This window comes from Hypomesus transpacificus, chromosome 9 (assembly GCF_021917145.1).
Source record: "Hypomesus transpacificus isolate Combined female chromosome 9, fHypTra1, whole genome shotgun sequence".
Classification (NCBI taxonomy): Eukaryota; Metazoa; Chordata; class Actinopteri; order Osmeriformes; family Osmeridae; genus Hypomesus; species Hypomesus transpacificus.
In genome coordinates, this window is record NC_061068.1 from 19,983,230 (window position 1) to 20,002,488 (window position 19,259).

A 19,259-nucleotide genomic window follows, 5' to 3' on the forward strand; every position below is an offset into this window, starting at 1 on the left:
CCTCCCTCACTCCCTCCCTCCCAACCTTCCTACCTTCCTTTCCTTGGGTGAAGGCTGTTTATCCTTTATCCTTACTGTCTGAGTTCTCATTTGAAAAGCCAAGACGGCTGGAATCATAGCGACAAATCGTGTTCAGTTTAAGTCACTGTGGACTGAAAGGTAAATGGGACCCTATGGTGGTGCACCACAAGTCATAAAAAAGCTTGATTTAGCCATTATTTGACAACCAGACCAATGTCCCTGATTTAATCGAATAATTTGGAGTAATGTTAGCTAGAAATTTGCAACCGTACGCTTTCCAGAACGTCTGTTTCTTTTCAGTCATGATTCAGACAAGGGTGTTTTTGCTTCATCGTGTGGCTTTGGTTCCTCGTTTTCTGTTATACCCAATATTTGCCATCAAAGAGTCATAAAGTCACAGCTGTTGCCATCGGAGATGATATGTGGAGTGTCATATTAGATGTCACATCCTTTCAACCGATTAAAGTCACAATACATCCATGGTTTTACGAAAAAAATGAATAATTTTTACTTTACTATTTTCCATTTCCCTAAGTGTTCTTCCTTAGAAATATTCAGTATCCAAACAATAAAATATTTAGCAATTATTAGTGGAGAATATAAATATATTAAATAAAAGCAGCAGCACTTTGTCACTCAAATACTGTTAAGTAAAATAGTTTATCATCTCTTTCTTCATGCTCCACAAGTATAATAAAAATGTCAAGGCTTTAACACATTTCTTTTCACAAACATACCTGAAATGTTCATTTTATCAGGTTAAAAGGGATGCTTTTAAGCCTGAACGATCCAAAAATCCAGTCAGGTTTTCCATGTTTTAAGGTCAATCTTTAAAACGAAAAACATCGTCTGTGTATCGAACGAAGGCTGTCCTTGGTCATACCTTTCAGGTACAAATAAATGCTAACAAAGAAGAGAGGTGAGAAACATCGATCTCTATGGACTAACTGATTTTGGACAGCCTTATACAAAGTTTGCTAAAGGTAAAGTTTCCCAAGGAAGAGTTCTAAGTACTCAAAAGTGTAGCTTATAGGTTTCCCCCTGTGAATAGATACAAAGTTTTAACTCCATTTAACTTTTTGGGGGGCTCTCCATAGAATCTTCTGAAATATTCCATAAGGGATCACTGGGATATTTTCTTCCCTTAATGTTTTTTATTTCCAGTTTTTATGATATTTGAATAAGATGGAAGAAACAATAATTAGGACCTGTGAGGTTTTCTCTCACAATGTTTCATTGTATGAGCCCCTTATGCAAACTCGTTCTGCTAGCCTTTAATGGTTCTATCAAACTGGACAGTGATATAACAAATGCAGTTGTGACTAGGGCATGAGGAGAATTTACTTGACATAGGATGACTTTAGTAATTATTGTGATTCAGGTTGTGAACCTGTAAACACTGAGTTGATGGTTTTTGGAGCCAAAAAGTGTCTGATGTTTTTAGCACTCTTCCCATCATGCTAACACATAATGGTTTATTATCATGATTATTAGTTATAATGATTGTTCCATTATGTGGAATCAATCCTTACAGCTGTGTTTGGCATATGTTATGGTTATAATTATTACACATAAAGTGGACTTGATGACGAAACGATTTTGGATTGATGCCTTTGCTTTGACAAGTTGCCATCGCTTTTGTCCTTTTGACCAGCTAAATAACCTAAATGTATTGCTTAAAATGGAGGTGACGAAAATACATGTGAATTCAAAAATCGAGGGGGAAAGGGGGATGAGAACTGAAAACTTGATTGACACTTAACATTTACTGGACGCCATTTTTGTTACTTCTGCCCCTTTGTTGTTCACAGCATGCTATAGTTGGCCCTCTTATGCAGTACATGTGGAGTCATGAGGGTACACACAGACGCAGGTTGTGTTCTTAAGGATTCTCATACTACCTCAAAGTTGGAAAAAAGGTGATTGGAAATGGATTTCTTTTCCTTTCAAGAAGTTCTTAGTGGTCTATTAGGGGGTTTCATTTCTGTTGAGAGCACTGTCTCCATTCTGTGTCGTCTCTTACAGCTATCTTCAATGAGGCACAATGATCATCAGCATCAGAAAGTAAAGTGGGTCTTCTCTACTCACCCCTCCCTCAGTCCTCGCTGTCTCTTCTCGTCTCTTCTCGTCCCTTGTTACTTTCTCTCACCCTCTCTCTGCCCCTCGCTCTCCTTTTCTCCCTCCCTCCTTCCCTCCCTCCCTCTCTTTCCATCTTTCTCTATCTCGGCCTCTCTTCTCGGTGGGTGTGTGTCCCTTTAGGGTGTCTGCAGTCATTGTGATAAGAGACGAGTGTAGGACACAGGGGGATGGTGTTCACAGAAGCTAGGTGATCTTATCTGCGTTTCCTCTCTCTCCTCCTCCTCCTCCTGCTGCTCCTCCTCCCTCTATCGCACTCCCTTCCTCGCCCAGCCTCCTTCTTCTCTGCTACCTCGTCCTCCTCCACCCCCGCTTTCTTTTGCTCCTTTGCTCTTGCCCTTATCTCCCCTCTCTCTCTCTCTCTCTCTCTCTCTCTCTCTCTCTCTCTCTCTCTCTTGCTCTCTCTCTCACTTTCTTTCTCTCCGTCGATCTCTCTCTCTCTCGTCACTTGCTTTCTCCAACCTCCCTGTGCCGCTGTTGATTTAAAATTGAAGCAATTGGAAAGTAAATTGGCAACATTGACAGCAGAAACAACAGCTTATCGACTGTTCCTGAACCAATATGTGTTTTAGTCAGATGCTGGCGACAGCCCGATTCTGCGAGAGCAGAGCAGTGGAAGTAGCGATGAATCAGATGATTTTGGGTGTGCGTGTTAGCGTGTGCGCGCGCTTACATACACAACAAGTGCATGTCCCTGTCAACGTTTTTGCGCATGAAGGGGTGCCTGCGTGTGTGCGAGTGCATTCGTGTGTGTGTCTCTCTCTGCCCCGCGCACATGTCCCGTGGGAGATGCTGGCATGTTCCGGAACACGACAAGCCCCTCGCAGGAGGTAGCCAAGCTGTCAACGTCGAGCCCTCACTCCGGCTAATGAGAGGAGCGTTAATTAAAAACACCAACAGGAGCTCCCCAGTGTCCCACTATCAGGCCGGCCCTGGGTTAAAGACACAGAGGCACAGAGGAGAAAGGAAAAGTCTGCGAGGCAGGATAGGTGTACCTAATGTACATACATGTTACTCAAGTCAAACCGCCATGCCCAGTTAGGCAAACAGCCTATAGAGTGTAGTCGGTTATTCTGTGGACTGCTGAAGGGTTTAGGTCCAGTTCTATTTGTTACCTTCTCAAAGGGAATCTTTTCAAAGATATTATCAAACTTGTTTTAGTTGTTTTGTATGCCGTGCATTTGGTCAGGAAACTGTATTTGGTTAGATTTAGTCTGTTTGGGGGAAACAACTTGGGAGTTTAATATAGAATGAGCTTGACTTATTTATAAGACCGTGGTTATGTTCTGAGACTGTAACACTAGGAAACAGGTTGCGGAGAAAAAGAGCCCAATGGTAGTCCCAACATCTGTGTAAGACACTCTATTGATGTCTGTGAACCCTATCTTACCTTACAATGTTTTATGGTCTCATTCCCAAAACAGTTAAGTCCATTTGTTTTCAATAAATACAAGTATTTCTTTGTGTTCCGCTTGTTTTTGTCTTTCTTCTAAGCAGGTTTAAAACATTTTCTTGACATCACTTTAAATGGATCCCAAGGCCCGAGTGCCACAGTAACACATGGACTAATCCTGAATGAATATTCACAACAATCTCACGTCTGGGAAAACGTGGATTATGGGTAGCCATGGTTTGGAGACCAATAGACAGAGAGAGAGTGAGAGAGAGACAGAGAGAGAGAGAGAGAGAGAGAGAGAGAGAGAGAGAGAGAGAGAAAGAAAAAGCGATTGAGAGTCAGGGAGGGAGGGAGGGAGGCCAGGACGACGGCTGTCAGGGAAAATGTCTGACTTGTCACAGCAAACTGAGGACGGCGATGGACGAGTGGATATGTGTGTTACGAGACTGACAGGGAGGAAGCTCCATCAGATTTGACGTGTTTTGGGTGCGGAGGCCCCCGCACGTTCACAAATCAGTGTCACCTGGCTTGTCGTTGGGGTATACATGGGCACCGGCAATGACAGTGTGTGAGCAAGGGGGAAAGAAAGCTTTGCACATGAGTTGTGGTGAGGACGAAGCAAAAGGTTGATGTTAGACAGTTTATTTTTCTGATTCACACATTCGCTCTCCTTTTCTCTCTCTCATTCTCTCTCTCTCTCTCTCTCTCTCTCTCTCTCTCTCTCTCTCTCTTCTCTCGCTCTCTATCTCCCCCCCTCTCTCTCTCTCTCTCTCTCTCTCTCTCTCTCTCTCTCTCTCTCTCTCTCTCCTCTCTCTCTCTCTCTCTCTCTTCTCCGTCTCTCTCTCCTACTCTCTCTATCTCTCTCGCCTCGCTCTCTCCTCTCCCTCTCTCCCTCTCTCTCTCTCTCTCTCTCTCTCTCTCCTCTCTCTCTCTCTCTCTCTGTCTCTCTCTCTCTCTCGCTCACACATACACACACACACACACAGGCACACTCCCAGAGTGGCCATGTAGGCAGCCTTTTCAGAGTTATGGCTGCAGGCTGGCTGTGTGTTTGTGTGTCTGCGCGTGCACACATCCTACCCCCGGGACCACTCTGTGTGTGTGTGTGTGTGTTGTTTTTGGCTCTTCCCCCTGATGGTTTTGAGTGGGTTTACTCCTCCCACTGCTGTCTCCCCTATCTGCCACCCAGATTTCTAACGTCATTATCTCTGTCTCTCCCTCTTCCTCCCTCCTGTTGTCTCCCTCTCTTCGCTAGGCTGTGCCTTCCTCACCTATTGTGCCAGAGAGTCGGCCCTGAAAGCTCAGAAACGCCCTTCACGAGCAGAAGACACTGCCAGGGGTGAGTGCTCACACTCTTACAGATCACCCTTCTCACACCGTGTGCATACATGACAAACTACACGCGCGCGCGCACAACCCATGCACACACACACACACACAGGGATACAAATACACAGGGGTGCATAAATATTTTCTTTTACCCACAAGCAGGCCACGTACGTCATCATTTTTCACTTACTTGACATGAATTGTGTACAACCCCCGCACATGTACACACAGCCCGCCCCCCCCCCCCTCCCCTTTTACTTCCACTTTTTGCTCCTCCGCACCCCCCACTCCCTTTACTCCCACTCCCTCCCCCCCCCCCCCCTTCATTCCTCCCTCTGACAGTCACACAAACCCACAGGGAGAAACCGCACAACATCACATCAAAGCTGGCCTATTTATAGTTCTTCTATCTCTGTCTGTGTGTGTGTGCGTGTGTGTGTGTTGGCGCCTGTGTGCCTGTGTGAGCGGGTGCATGCGTGTGGGCGGGTGCATGCATGCATCCTTGTACCGATGCTCTGGCACATGCCATGGCTGACAGCCTACCGGCACGTCGGCAACACGCTACGTCCATGCATGTATGCAGCATATCCACACACACCGTTTCACTCTTTCCGAATTGCACATCCATCCATTTTCCTCATTCAACGTGACGAGGTCGCAAGACCTTTAAACATTGTTTGAGCTGTGTGTGTGTGTGTGTGTGCGTGTGTGTTTATTTGCTGGAGTTTTGATGTGTCTCTGTCAGGGCTTGCTCTGTTCGGTCTGTTCGTTTTAATGACGCCTCCAGGGAGGTTGACAGTCGCCGTGTTGAGCAGAAAGCCTTTGATGTGAGTGATTATGACATCACAGACGTGCAGCGGGGGGAGAGCGGAGGAGTGTGGAATGGTGGTCTTGCCTCCTTCCAACCCCCCATGCCCCCCCCCCCCCCTCCATCCTTTTTTATACTTCCGACTTAGTAGAATGACGTGGCCAGCCAGATAAAGAGATTAGAAAAAACCAAATCGAGCGGTGCTGCAAATTCACGTTCACAGGGAATGTGCTACTGTAGTCGTGAGACATTGCTGTTCAAAAACCTACGCAAGAACGCAGTTTTATAAATGTAAAGGCTGCCATCCATACGTGTACAAAATAAAATCACGTGCGGCGATGCAAGCTGCCCTTGAGCCATTACCATTGTAGCAGCAAGGCACCCGTAACTAATGAATTCACAGGAAGTCACTACCCTTCGCCATAGTTTAACTAGCAATGCTAATTAGCTGCCTTGATGGCAGTATAGTGGAATCCTGTTTGATTAACGTCCAGGGGATTTTACTTAACAAACTTTGAGCGTTAAGTAGAGAAAAGATAGGAACAGTTCCATAATTCGACAAGACGGACCTAGATGCTTAACAAAGCCTGAGGCAGGAAAGATACAGTATGGGGTGTGAGGGGTATTGAATGTGTGTGTGTGTGTCGGGGGGCGGGGAGAGAGGAGGGGTTCTGAACGCTAGTAGAGGTGAAACGGGGGCGAAAAGGCGAACAAATGAGTTCATTAGGGAGGGTAAGGGGGACTTGGCGCCAAAGAACAGAAATGCAGGGGGACGCGTTATTTGCAGCGTAAGGTGCACCCCTCCTCTGTTCCCATCCCTCTCCTTTGTCTATCCTGGCCTCGTTCAACACCGCCCCCGCCCACTATCCCCCCTTTCCCCCCCCAGCCCCTAACCAACCCAACCCTCACAAGAAACTCACAAAGGTTCTTTCCATAAAAGTTTTTGAGCAATCAGGGCTCCTTCAATTAGTGTTCAGGTGACTGCACACTTTGGGGGTCGGGGGGGGTGGCCTTGTTAAATGAGGGTGGGGGGGGTTTAAACTGAGCTAAAAGCCAGGGAGGTGTTGGCATACAAGAAAAGTCCAAATTAAGGATGCCGGTGAGAAATGAGGTGTTAATGTGAATGCCAAAATATAGTTAAAAGCTTGTATACGTATATACGTCTAAAGTGTTCTGGAGAATTAATGGGTAATCGGTGACTGTGGGCGTGATAAGGAGTTGGTGCCTTTTTGTCATTTCAAGTGTAGCTAGAGCTCACCCCTGGTCTTGAGTCAACCTTCACAGAAGGGCCAGGGTTCTTTACAAAGCTCCCACTTAGTAGAAAACAAACTTAGCCAGAGGTCAAGACAATGCCAGATAAAGACATTAGAGTTGTGCTTTATTTTATTCAGCTGGTGTGTTTATTTCGGGGATTCATCTTGGGGTAGATTAGGGCAAGGGGGGGGGGGGGGTTATTCTCCTGGGCACTGGCCACTGGACGCCATATTTTATGATCCCTTCTCCAGTTACAGACTCTCACAACCAGCATGATGCATCAAAAAGGTTCTATTGATTCTAGCAGAGGGCCTTCCTAGCAGGAGGTGGGGGGAGTAGTTGGCTGGGGAAGGGGGGGTGTATGTGTTGCCTGTACTCTGTGTATGTGTACACACACAAGGTCTCGCTCAGCGTCATAAACACACACACACACACACAACACCCATATACTGGCACTCCATACACACCAAGCCGTGAGTACTCGCATACAGTCAACCGCAAGGAGGGACATGTATGACAACATTTGAACACAGTACAGACCCAGACATGAAAATAAAGCCATACCAGCTTATTCATAAATAGATATCAGGCACACAGACGGACACAAAAATACACACAACACACACGAGGAGACGGGAACACCCAAAAAACAAAAACATATAACCTTTTTCACATAAACTGTAAAACAACAGTTTTATTATACTTTCCAGCCTCACCACATTGCATAAACAGCATACAACTCTCTCTCACACACACACACACACACACACATTCAGAAGTACAGCAGATCGACTCACAATGTAATAGCACAACCCGCGGGCCAGATGAGAAAATATAGAGCCTTGTGAATCGATGCATCATATCAGAGTGCATTCACACACCAGCTTACGTGCACACACCGACACACACACACACACACACATATACAAACACAGCCATCTCTGTCAACCCGGTTCAGCCCAGGGACAAACAAACACTAGGAAAGCAGAAAGTAGATTATGGAAAAAAGAGAAAGATATAAGTGAAGGTGGGAGGGCAGAGAGAAAGATAAATTAGGAGGTAAAGGTCATCATCCTCACTGATTTGTGTCCATCTCTTTTCATTTATTTATTTTTGGCCTCCGGAAAGAGATAACGCCTCGGTCCAGAAATCCATGGCATTGATTGGGAACCGCGACCCACTTTCATGACAGCTTTTCTCAATAAGTCGTCTCATTGGTCAATAACTGCCTGGCTCTTCAGATGAGGTGGGGTTTGGGTCTTGTGAGTGGGAGTCCATAGGGCATAGACTCGGTTAAGGGTAGGTAGAGAAAGCAGAGATTGCGTTGTACATGTAGTCGGTATGGTTTCTGTCACTAGCGTCCAGTGTGTTGAGGTCAGATGAAGACCTCATAGATATTCCACTGCTGTCCGAGGACACAAATGAACCCAATGGATGGTGCATCCAGTCCAGACATGTATCGGCATTGGACTGCATTACTTACTGGACTTAGGTAGTCAAGGTTTTCCGTACGGTAGGTATGCACCTCAGTGTCAGCTGTCATATCCAGGTCATGCATGCCTACAAGCCCACCCTACGCTAAAAAGACACACCCAGAAGCAGCCAACACACAGTTTGGAAAAGCCGGCCTCATATTCCTGTATCTCCTCACCTTCAACATAGGGCAGATGCTAGCAGAATATGGAACACGGTCATTCAAATTTCCTTAGTTTGCCATATCATGTAATACATTTTACAAGGGGTGGGGGGGGAGGGGGAGGTCAGAGGAAGAATCGTATTCATGGTCTGGCAACAGCTGGGCAGCGTCCGTCAGGCGGACGTGATAATGACAACGCGGCCAGCGCAGGCGGAATGGAGGGCCATGGCCCGGGCAGCTTTTAATAATTGATGGCGGCCGAGGCCCCGGATTGGGCAGTAATTGCATTACAGGTCACTTCTCAATAGCAGTTTGTGAAAGTTGTGGTGATGTGTGCCGGGTGGGCGATCAATAGGCGCTGTCCAGGGATGCGGACTGCATGCTCTCACTCACTCTCTCTCTCTCTCTCTCTCTCTCTCTCTCTCTCTCTCTCTCTCTCTCGTTCCTATCTCTCTCTCTCTCTCTCTCGCTCAGGGTGTGCAGACAGGAGAAACAGTGCATCTTTTTTTAGGTCCCGGTGCAGGCAGCAGGGATGTTGTTTTTCCACCGTTTCCCAGTCATGCACGGATATTCTTTATTGGTGTTTGTGTTATTCAAGCTACACTGTATGAAAAGGGATGAACCTAACACCGATGACTGCTTCTACTGACTGACACAGTCATTAGAAGCAGCTTCTTGGATTTTATTCAGAAACCTATTCTTTTTTCCCAAACCTGACAAACATCTGTAAATGCAAGATCAAAATGGTGTAATTTAGGGCTACAAGGGCAGGTGGAAAGAAATGTCAAATATTAAGTGTGATATCCTTGCATTCTTCACATTAACGTTTTCATGATTGGAATGGCAAGTGCCGCTATCTGTTTCAGCTCCACTGTTCTGGGGATGTGATGGCCAGGGCCTGGGCTCTGCAAGTTGTGCTCTACCAGCAGCTAGTTCCAATCCTGCCTGTCAGAATACTGAAGTAAATAGGCTAGCAAGAAAAGGACAATGCAATGAAGTAGGTGGTGATTCGTTTTCAACACAGTACAATAGATCCTAGAGTGTAGTTTAGCTTCCTCCCACACCGGTATGCGAACTCGGGCATTACTACCGCGACTACACCCTCTGTAAACACCAGGTGTAAACCAGCTAAGCCACTGAAACATTGATGGCGTGGGTGGGTGGGGAGGGATTTATACTGAGGAGTGACTGTAACCAATTCAACTCAGTTACACTCACCCCCCCTAAACTCAGTCCTACACACCACAGCGACCCCAGCTGGTTGAGCTGTGCTCAGCTGTGTGATCCGGGTCACGGCAACACTGTCACAGGGGTTGTCACGGCGCCCACCAGAATTGCTTCCTCCTGAGCTCTCCCACACCGCAATCTGAACTCCAGCACCCTCCTAAAAGCTTGCTCGGGGTGTGTTGGTGGGTGTTTTTTATCGCTTACACTTGCAAAGCATTAGTAAGAGGGTAGCTTGTCAACAGCAGCTTTCTGTCCAACATTATGAGCAAATGGTAAATCCAGACTTGTAAATATCATACAGACTGCTAAACTGTTGTGATACAATAAGTTTACTATCACAATTGATAAGACATTTAAAACACACACTATATTCAGGGGTAGTATCTACCAAGGGAAATGAAGGTATCCTGACCCTAACTCAGTTTTCCATTTCACCCTGGTGTGTGCCCCAATTCCACGTCTCCCATGGGGAAAATACACAGTAATAGGTGGTTTACTTTCCACTCCCGAGGGTGAAAAAGGACAATCAAATGTTTTTTTATCTGAAGTTGTACTGCTGGCCATTTCTCTTTGGTTCCGCACTCTCTCTGAATTTTGTTGCCTGTTCTCAAGTGAAGGCCTATCTTTTTTCCTATTGCCCAGACCCATGGTTAATTTCACTCTCTTCTCTCTCTCTTTGTCACACAAACTATCGCTGTGTCATCCGTCTGCATTGGGCCTCCTCTCTCTCCCTTTCTCTCTGAGCATCTCTACCTCTCTCTTTCTGGCTGTCCCGCCCTCTCCTTTTTCTCTCACATTGTCTCAGCATTGGCAGAGAGGAGAGTGGAGGAGACAGTAGATTTTGCATGCTCTACATACATCCAGTGCTTGTGTTGGTGTGTGTGTATGTGTGTTGGTGGCATCGAGAGACGCAGGAAAGTGAAGGGGCCAGAGATGGTCCCATTTTGATTTAATGGCGTGTGTGTGTGTGTGTGTGTGTGCACATGGGTGCGTTCGAGTTTAGTCAGGCATATGTCAAATGATGCTCCCTCGCCCTTTCTCTCTCTTTTTCTCTCGTTCAATCCCTTCCCACTCTTTATAGTATTATTTTAACCGCATTGCTGTTCTCGATTCCTCTGCTTTCTGCTCAATCTGTTTGATGCAGCTCACCTACTGTATTGCATGTGCTTCGCGGGGTGTGACACTGTTGAAAAGTCACCAAGGAGGTAAATGATGATAGCCCATCCATCATAGTTTATGGACTCTCTATGCTGCTGTGGAGAGTGTCTCCGCTGTGCAGTAACTCAGAACGTTCTGTCCCTCCCTACACTCTGGCAGGGGTTGTGTGTGTTTGCGCGCGAATGTGTGTGTGTGTCTACAAAAAAGCGGATTAGATTTCTGTGTCTTTGGGTGTGTAAGTAAGTGTGAGTTAGTGAGTTTGTGTCAGTGTTAATTTTGGCAGCGATTTCAGATTGTCGTCTCGGTCTTGACAAACAAAAATGCTTTTATCTTTGTTTTACTTGTTTTAGCTAATACTAGTCAACAAACATCCTTGAAGTACAGTGTTTTGATACAAAGAAAACAAGTTGTATGTCAGGCATTGTCATGTATGTGGCATTAAGTTCATGTCCATGAGCTAGCCACATTGGTAGGATAAAGAGAAGGTTGGTCTTTTCTAAACAAAGATTCATGTAACAGCCTGTGAAAGAGTAGCGCTAAGGACATTGCACAAGGCCAGCATGATCATCATGTCCATTAGTCTTAGTTCGACTTCTGTTCGTCTACAAACATTTTAAGGGATTCATTGCTTATTTTAGTTAATGTTTTTCAATAATTTATTGTTATGGAAATCATTGTTCTTGTTGATGAAATTAATACTGGTGTGTGTGAGTCTACAGACTTTGCTCAATGTGCCTTCACTGTTTCATTGCTGGGAGCAACTACTCTATACAACAGACTTGACAGTTGTGTGGGTGTGTGTTTCTGTGTGTGCACGCATTTGTCTGTGTATTCATGAGAGAGTAATGAAAAGACAGATCTTTCTAGTAATGTTGCCTGGTGCAGCCATTCTTCCCCTTGTGTTCATGTAAGAATGCATTGCTACTGTGGTCTTTCAGAAAGTGCTGGAACCTCATTTATTCCCTCCATATTCATCTCATCTAGCCCCCTAGCCGCCTATAATCTATACCTTTCTCTTTTATACTGTCTTTCCCATTCTCCTGCCAGTCCCCCACCCCCACCCCCACCCCTGTCGGCAGACTCTCTCGCACTTCTCTTTTTGTCACCTTTCCACACGGAGGAACAATTGCTCTGACAGAGTTCTCTATCCACCACACTCTCAGATCCAAGGGGAATCACGCTGTCTGAACCAAATGCGCCACAAACTTGTCAGATGGTATTCGCTTTTTTCATCTCTCCCATTCCTCCTTTTCTTCTCTTTGTTTGTACTTGGTCTATATATTTGACAAAATGCCATGACAAGCACTGGGCCAGGGTACCGGCATAGTCATCGTTTGGGTACATTGTTGAGACAGAATTCAGTCAAGGGGAGGGGAAACAGCCAACCATTAGTAGCAGAAGCCAGTGAAAAAGAAACGTGGTTGGTCAAAGATGTTAGCACATTAGCAAGCAAAGGATAACATGTAGAGACTCAAACATTGCAAGAACATTTAGATATTGCTCAACTTAGCTCTAATGATTCCAAACACAGGCCTGGCAAGTGAACAAACGAAACAGCTGCTTTTACATTTTTAAAGATTCCAAAGATTGACTGAGTTCGCTTTTCTCAGACATTAGCAAGTAGCGCATTGAGCGGGATTGACTGACAGGCCTTGTTAGCCTGTCAGTCTCACTTTCAAAGGATCAGATACACGCTTGTCATCATGTTGCAGGGGGGGGGGGGTAATTTTGAACTTTGCCCTCAACATTAGCATATTTCTTCAAAAGGTATCATGCTAATGCTAATGGTACTAGGAACTAATGGTTCTTGCTGCCTATTCAGTTGAGCTAAATCAAAGATGGGAATAGATTAAAGCAACATGGAGGTTGTGAGAGTATGCATGGCAGAGATTAAGTAGTATTTCAAACAAGACTTTCATCCATGAAAGCATAGAGAAATAAAGCTGAGTACCCGGTCAATTGAGGGATGCTCGGAAAGTAAGCAAGCAGGTAAAAGATGAAGATGAGGGAGTAGAAAAAAGAACCGTCCCCCCCCAATCCCCCCGCACACACTGTGAGCACACTTCTGAGGCCCCCAACATCCCCCACGTGCCCCAAAACTTGCCAAGACACGGTACCTGCAACTGCATCCTTTATGAATGTCACACCCTATGAGAAGAAAATGATTACGTTGCAAAGAAGATGGGGCAGGCGGGGGGGGGGGGGGGGGGGGGGGGGGGGGGGGTTGGAGGAGGATGGGCAGGGGGAGGAAAAATCCCTTTGATGGATTTCGCCTCTCGCGGGACAACCTTGTAACGTTTTTGGACAGGTACCCGCATCGGCCAGATTCTCCCGTTATTGTGATGATTAAGCCCTTTTTTTTCTCACTCCCTACTCTTGTCTTCGCCAACACGTTCTGGCTGCGCCGGAGCTGATACCTAATGATACAGCTCAGAGAAACTAATTACTTCAAGTGATTAAGATAGGAGACTCGGGTCCCACCTCACATGGTGTCTTTTGGGGGGGCTTCCTAATTGCCTTTGCCAAATAAATGATGGCCGAGGATGCATGGACCCGGGGTTTCCTAATGGAATCTTAGCACGCGGTGGCAAAGAGCAATGACTCAGTGGCGACTGGTGCTCCGTAGACACAGATGGTGTGGCCTGTTCGCGGCGAGCCGCCTGTTGTTGATTGGTGCGTTAAGGGCACCTGCGGAATTAAACAGACAAATGAATTCCCCACTGACTGAAAAATAGAATATTAGCATTTTTTGAAAGATGGCTAAGACATGAGCTAACTTTTTTTTCTTCTTTCATTCTAAAGGGCAAAGGATCCAGGACAGTTTGTAAGCGCGTTGTCATTTTAAAGCCGTGTTTATTTGTGGTGCTGGGTTTATAAATTGCATGGGTTAGCATTGCCCTGCAAATGGGTAGCGGGTGGAGAGCTGAACATTTTACTCTGTACTGTTTGCTAGCCCTTAGCACATGAATCCCTATGAACCATTTTGTTTTCGGCAAAAATGTTGTTCAAGCAGTTATTCACTAATACACAAGATAACACATCTTGCTGGGCAATAAGAGATTAGATGCATAAAGATCATGTTTGCTTGCACTAGACATTTTAAAAAGTCGGTAGTACCAGAAGCAGATGGCGGCTTACCACAACTACACACTACGCAGGCAGCTTCAAAGTATTCCAATGGTGTATTAAAAATAGCAGAGGTTCTTAAGTATATCTTTTTTTTTACACAAGGATATCTGAGTAAGATGAAGCCATTTGTCTAACTGCAGCTGACATCTGAAAAAAGTGGGGCTGCTCTCCTTTGTTCCACCTTGTTATTTTACCCTGGAAGAGAAAGGTAGGAACTGAGCTGAAGGACCAGATAAGGAACTGTAGATCAAACATATTAGCAGTATTAGTTGTGGGGGGGCAGGGGCAAAACGTGATGGAGGAGGAACCAACATTTTCCATAATAAAGCAAGGATAACATTATTTTCCCAATGCTTATGATTACTGCAATAATTGCAAAGCTTACTGGAAAAATTATCATGTTTTCTCTCTTGTTTTATGTTAAAACATTTTTTGATTTGACCACTTTGGCCCTGTGTTAATTTTATGAACAAAAAAGATTTTGGTTTGTCGTGTCTGTTTGTCATCTAACACAGGAGTTATAGCCCATTAGGCCAAAGCTTAGGGATTAACACAGAGACCACACAGATCATCCTGGTGTTTAGTTGAGGTATTTGTATTTGTATAATAATCACACGTTTAGAAACACTGTGTGAGTATTAGTGTGTACATTTCCCTGAGCGGTGGGACTCCTGCGTGTTCTGATCTGTACATGCCCAATGTTATCTCTGCCCCCCCCCTCTCATCCATGACTGTTCTGTCCTTAACTTAACTCCTATGTGTGTGTGTGGTTAGAAACTGAGTGCACAATAAAGACATACTTGGCCAGAGCATCTTACCCCTAATGTATGTCTCTCTCTCTTTCCTTCTCTCTCTGGGAGTTATCTATGTTATTTTTCTTCTCTTCATCTTGTTACATGATGACTTTAGGGCTCTTTTCATTAAAGTTTAAAACTACAACTCTCTCTGAAGCCAGTTGTGATGAATTAAACAGGCTCTGCTATTCTGTGCCACTCTGCTCTGTGCACTCAGTACTCCCCGCTCTCTCTCTTCCTCTCCCTCTCTCTTTCACTCTGTCCCTCCTCTTATTTTTTTCTCTCTTTATATCCGTCTCTCTCTCACACGCTGGGGTCCTGGAACTATGCTTTTCATTCATTCGTGCAGCCTGTCTCCCACTAATGTGACAGACCATTGAGAATATCTGCCAACGTCAGTAGCAGCAGGCAAGCTGTCGGGGGTTTCAAAGGAGCCCAGATGTTGAAAATTGCAGTTGACTCTCTATGAAGACGTTCCCATTCCTTAATTAAACTTTGCAAAGTTGTTTTCATCTTTCAAAGAGTAGGTTGAATCAATGATGTGCTCACTCTTTTTGTGGGTCAAAATAGTTTGCTTGGAGGTTGTATATCTTCTTGTTGTTTGTTTTTAGCATGATTCTACATCTTTAACCAAGACGTCATATTTATTCCCCCGTCTGACAAAATTCATCTTTTCAGCCGTGGTTGGGTTTTTAGATGCTGGGCTTATGTAACTTTGCTCTGGGAGCGAGGTGGGGGGGGGGGGGGGGAGCTGATAAACAAATCTCTTTGAGGCGAAGTCGCTGGCTGTATGTACAGCCACCAAGGATAAACTGGGTGCGACAGTTTAATGCCTCCCCCTGGACACTATCTCTGCAGTGTGTATGTCGACATGACATTGAGTCTCATCTCTGTTTTAGTCATCTCTCTATGTACCACAGCAATGTTGACCTTGCATTTTTGTGTGTTAAAACATGTTTAATATTCATTACTTTAGACATTTTCTTTGAGACAAAGCTTCAGTCTCAGAGTTCAATGATATTAAGAATGTTTTTTACAAAGATTTTAGATTCCTTTTAACACATTTAGTTTTTCCCAATGACTCTTTGCATCACCTTCCTCTCATAATTTACTTCCCTTTCCAAAGGTTTTTAGTCTCGCCATAATTGTGGTAAAACACATTTAATTATTGAGAGGCAGAGAGGAAGTCCCAAACTACAATATTATTTACTTAATCCTGTTTGCTTTATACTCAAGCACCTTACTTATCAAATCAATTATATTTTCAGAATAGTTTGACAGTATTTTCCATTTACGCATAGAACGTTTTTTGACTTGGTTACACCAATAAGTGACCATTATATGGCACCAGCCATCACAAGTTGGGTTTCTGAACTGAGATTCACGTATTTATCATTAAATGAGATCTCTGCTCACACTAGCGATTTTGGCGTTGAAAAACGGATCGTATGGTCCTCGAGATAACTGTTCTAACTCTAATTGCATGTAATTAGGTCTACCAGGCTGAAACCAACCACTGTGTTGCCCATAATGTGCTCACAGATTAACACTTGTTAGTCAAGAAAGCTTTATTATTCAAAACATTGAATCTGGCAAATTAGCAGACTGTTGTGCGTTAGCCCATTCCTTTGTTGGACGGCATATGTTGGTGGCTAACTGTAATTAGCAGAAAATGTTAGCTTACACCTTGAATCCTTGTGTGTTTAAAGTTCACGCAGAGCACTAATAGTATGGAACACCGTTTTAGCCCAAATTAAATAAATAGGTAAATAAATACATAAATAAATATGGCTATGAAATAAACCCTGAAATCAAAAAAAGATTGCAATAAATATATAAATATAGCATCATACAATCTTATGCAGCTGCTTTGGTCTGAAGATAACCACGCCCCTCTCGCTTGCATGTAGGATTGGAAATAACTACAACAAAGAAATAAATATGGTGTTCGGAAATATATGCGGCATTAAGCAATAAAAGTCTCAATAAATAAATACATATTTCATTAGAAAATAAATGTCCTATGAAATAAATAAATGTCTTTATAAAAACGTAATTTTGAAATAAGTACATTTATTAATTTATTTAGGTAAATGGATTCAGCCATATATTTATATGATGCTATATTTAGATATTTATTGCAAAAAAAATTCCAGGGTTTATTTCGTAGCCATATTTATTTATGTATTTATTTACTTATTTATTTAATTAATTTGGACTAAAATGGTGTTCCATATAAAAGCAGTGCGTGCGTCCTTAGTGTTTATGCTAGTTGACACGAACTGACCACACCTGCATGTTTTTAGTCACATTTGCTTTATATGGTGACTATTTAAACCACGTACAAACATACATGGGACTTACATGGTACTACCGTGTAATGCCACAACCCCAGTAATGTTCCAATTGACTTTTGTACCAGACTGCATCAGTGTCTATCCGGGGTATTGTCAGACCTCTCTACGTTTACTAGTGTCATGCAGCATATGCCTCTCACAGGTAGTAAGGAGTAGGCTTATTGTCTTGAGCAAAGCCAAGAAAGACAAGGTAAACGCGTTGCTATTTTTGTTTAATAAGAAGTGTTTGACAATAACAATGTTGCATGGGTACCATGTGCAGCTTCTCCATGCGTGTATTGCAAACAATACTGTTTCTACATCCTTTAGGGAAAGATCTGTTTTGCTTATAGTGTCTGTGACATATGCTTCTAAATATACAATATTTTTTTAACTAAAATTTAGGTGCTACAGGTATTTCTATGAAGTTACTGTACACCTTTTTAAGCAGGTGTTATTGTACAGTTTGTCACCTACTATTACCTACCTGCTAATGTTTAAAAGGGGGTAGATATTGATGCCTACTGCCCACTCAGACTCCATCTGTCTTCCTTGGGTTTCTTTGTGTTTTGACTCCACAGTTTCATGGGCGCGACTTTGCTATTATTTTCATATGCAGTACTATAGTAATCCCATCCCCCCACTCTCTCTTTCTCTCTTTTGAAGACACTTTTTAATTCTCTTTTGTCTCTTCCTCTCTTAGGCTTTTTTTGTTCAAATTATCCTTTGCTCACCTTGCCTTACTCCCCCCCCAACACACCATTGCTCAGTTTTCTTATGCAAACCTCCCACTATCTTTGCATCCCTCCCTTGCCAAATCTTCCTCCAAAGCCTCTCTTTATTTTTCTTCCTCCTTCTCGAAAATGCGTTCCCTATTCTTTGTATCACTTTTCTTTTCACAATCTCTCTCATTCCAATCCCCCACACCCTCAACTCTTTCCGTCTCTCTCTTTCCCTCTTCCGCTCTCTCTCCCTTTTTGATGCATATCTCAGTGTGTTGTTCTCTCTCTCTGTCCCTCAGAGGCATGGTTAATTAAGCGTAGGGCCTGTGTGTCTGTGTCTGGCTGAGAGAGATCGAGAAAAAGAGGGAGAGAAAGAGCGAGAGATAGGAGACAGAGAGAGAGAGAGAATGGGAAGACCTGGGCTATCTATGGAGGGTGCACCAGGCCAAGCTAGACTAGGCAGGACTCCTCCCCCATGGCCAGGCCTAGCCATAATTACCCTCCTCATTAGTGAGAGGGGAGAGGGGAGGAGGGAGGAGAGGGAGACAAGCAGGAGCATGGCCAAGGCCTATTAGAGTTAGAGACAGAGAGTGTGTGTGGATGTGTGTGTGTGTGTGGGGGGGGGGGGTGCATGGGGCATCTAGGGGGTGCCCTTAACAAAGTATGTGTGTGTGCTTGTGTCTGTGGCACAGGTAAAGGTAGAAAACTCGAGCAAACATTGACTGTCCTACATGGTAAAATCATATGTAGAACATGTAAGGAATACACCATTGGGTACTCCTCTTGACACTGTATCATAGCTTAGTCTAATTACATTATTTCAAGGATCGAAATCATTGCATGTTCCATTTGTATATATAATCGTAAAGAAATCTGCGGGTGGTAGGGGCCTGCTTTTTTTCATGATGTTATGTCTTGTTTCTGTGATTGTGCAAAGTTTCTCACATGAAAGAGCTTCTGCGTTAGTAGTTGTCTTGAAATGAAGGTGGTTCTCTTTTATCAAATCAAAAAGGAGAAAAAGAAAACAGCTCCTTATTTTCCCCCCCCCCTTTGTCTCCTGCTCTCCTTTATTAGCATGCGTTCATCTTCTCCTGTCGTCCTTACCTCTATGTGAACCCCCACCCCTTTCTCTTTATCTGTCTCTCTATATATTACTTGCTATTTTGTCTTTCACTCCTGGTCTTGTCGTTCCCTCTCTCCCTGTGCCTTGTCTTTGATGTCTCCCCACCTTATTGCAGATCATGAAAAACATTTTCAGATGTCAAATGTACACAATATTGTGTCATTCAAACTCTGTTATTCTTCAACCCGTC

General features: G+C 44.1%; 1 protein-coding gene across 1 annotated transcript in view; it reads left to right on the plus strand.

Annotated features, from left to right (window-relative positions):
• Positions 1-19,259, plus strand: part of zgc:165603 (uncharacterized protein LOC571425 homolog) — a 50,646-nt gene that overhangs the window by 15,594 nt on the left and 15,793 nt on the right. Inside the window, exon 2 of the mRNA XM_047024589.1 lies at positions 4,809-4,892. Within this exon, the coding sequence (XP_046880545.1) occupies positions 4,809-4,892 (84 nt within the window). The remainder of the gene's footprint in view (positions 1-4,808; positions 4,893-19,259) is intronic.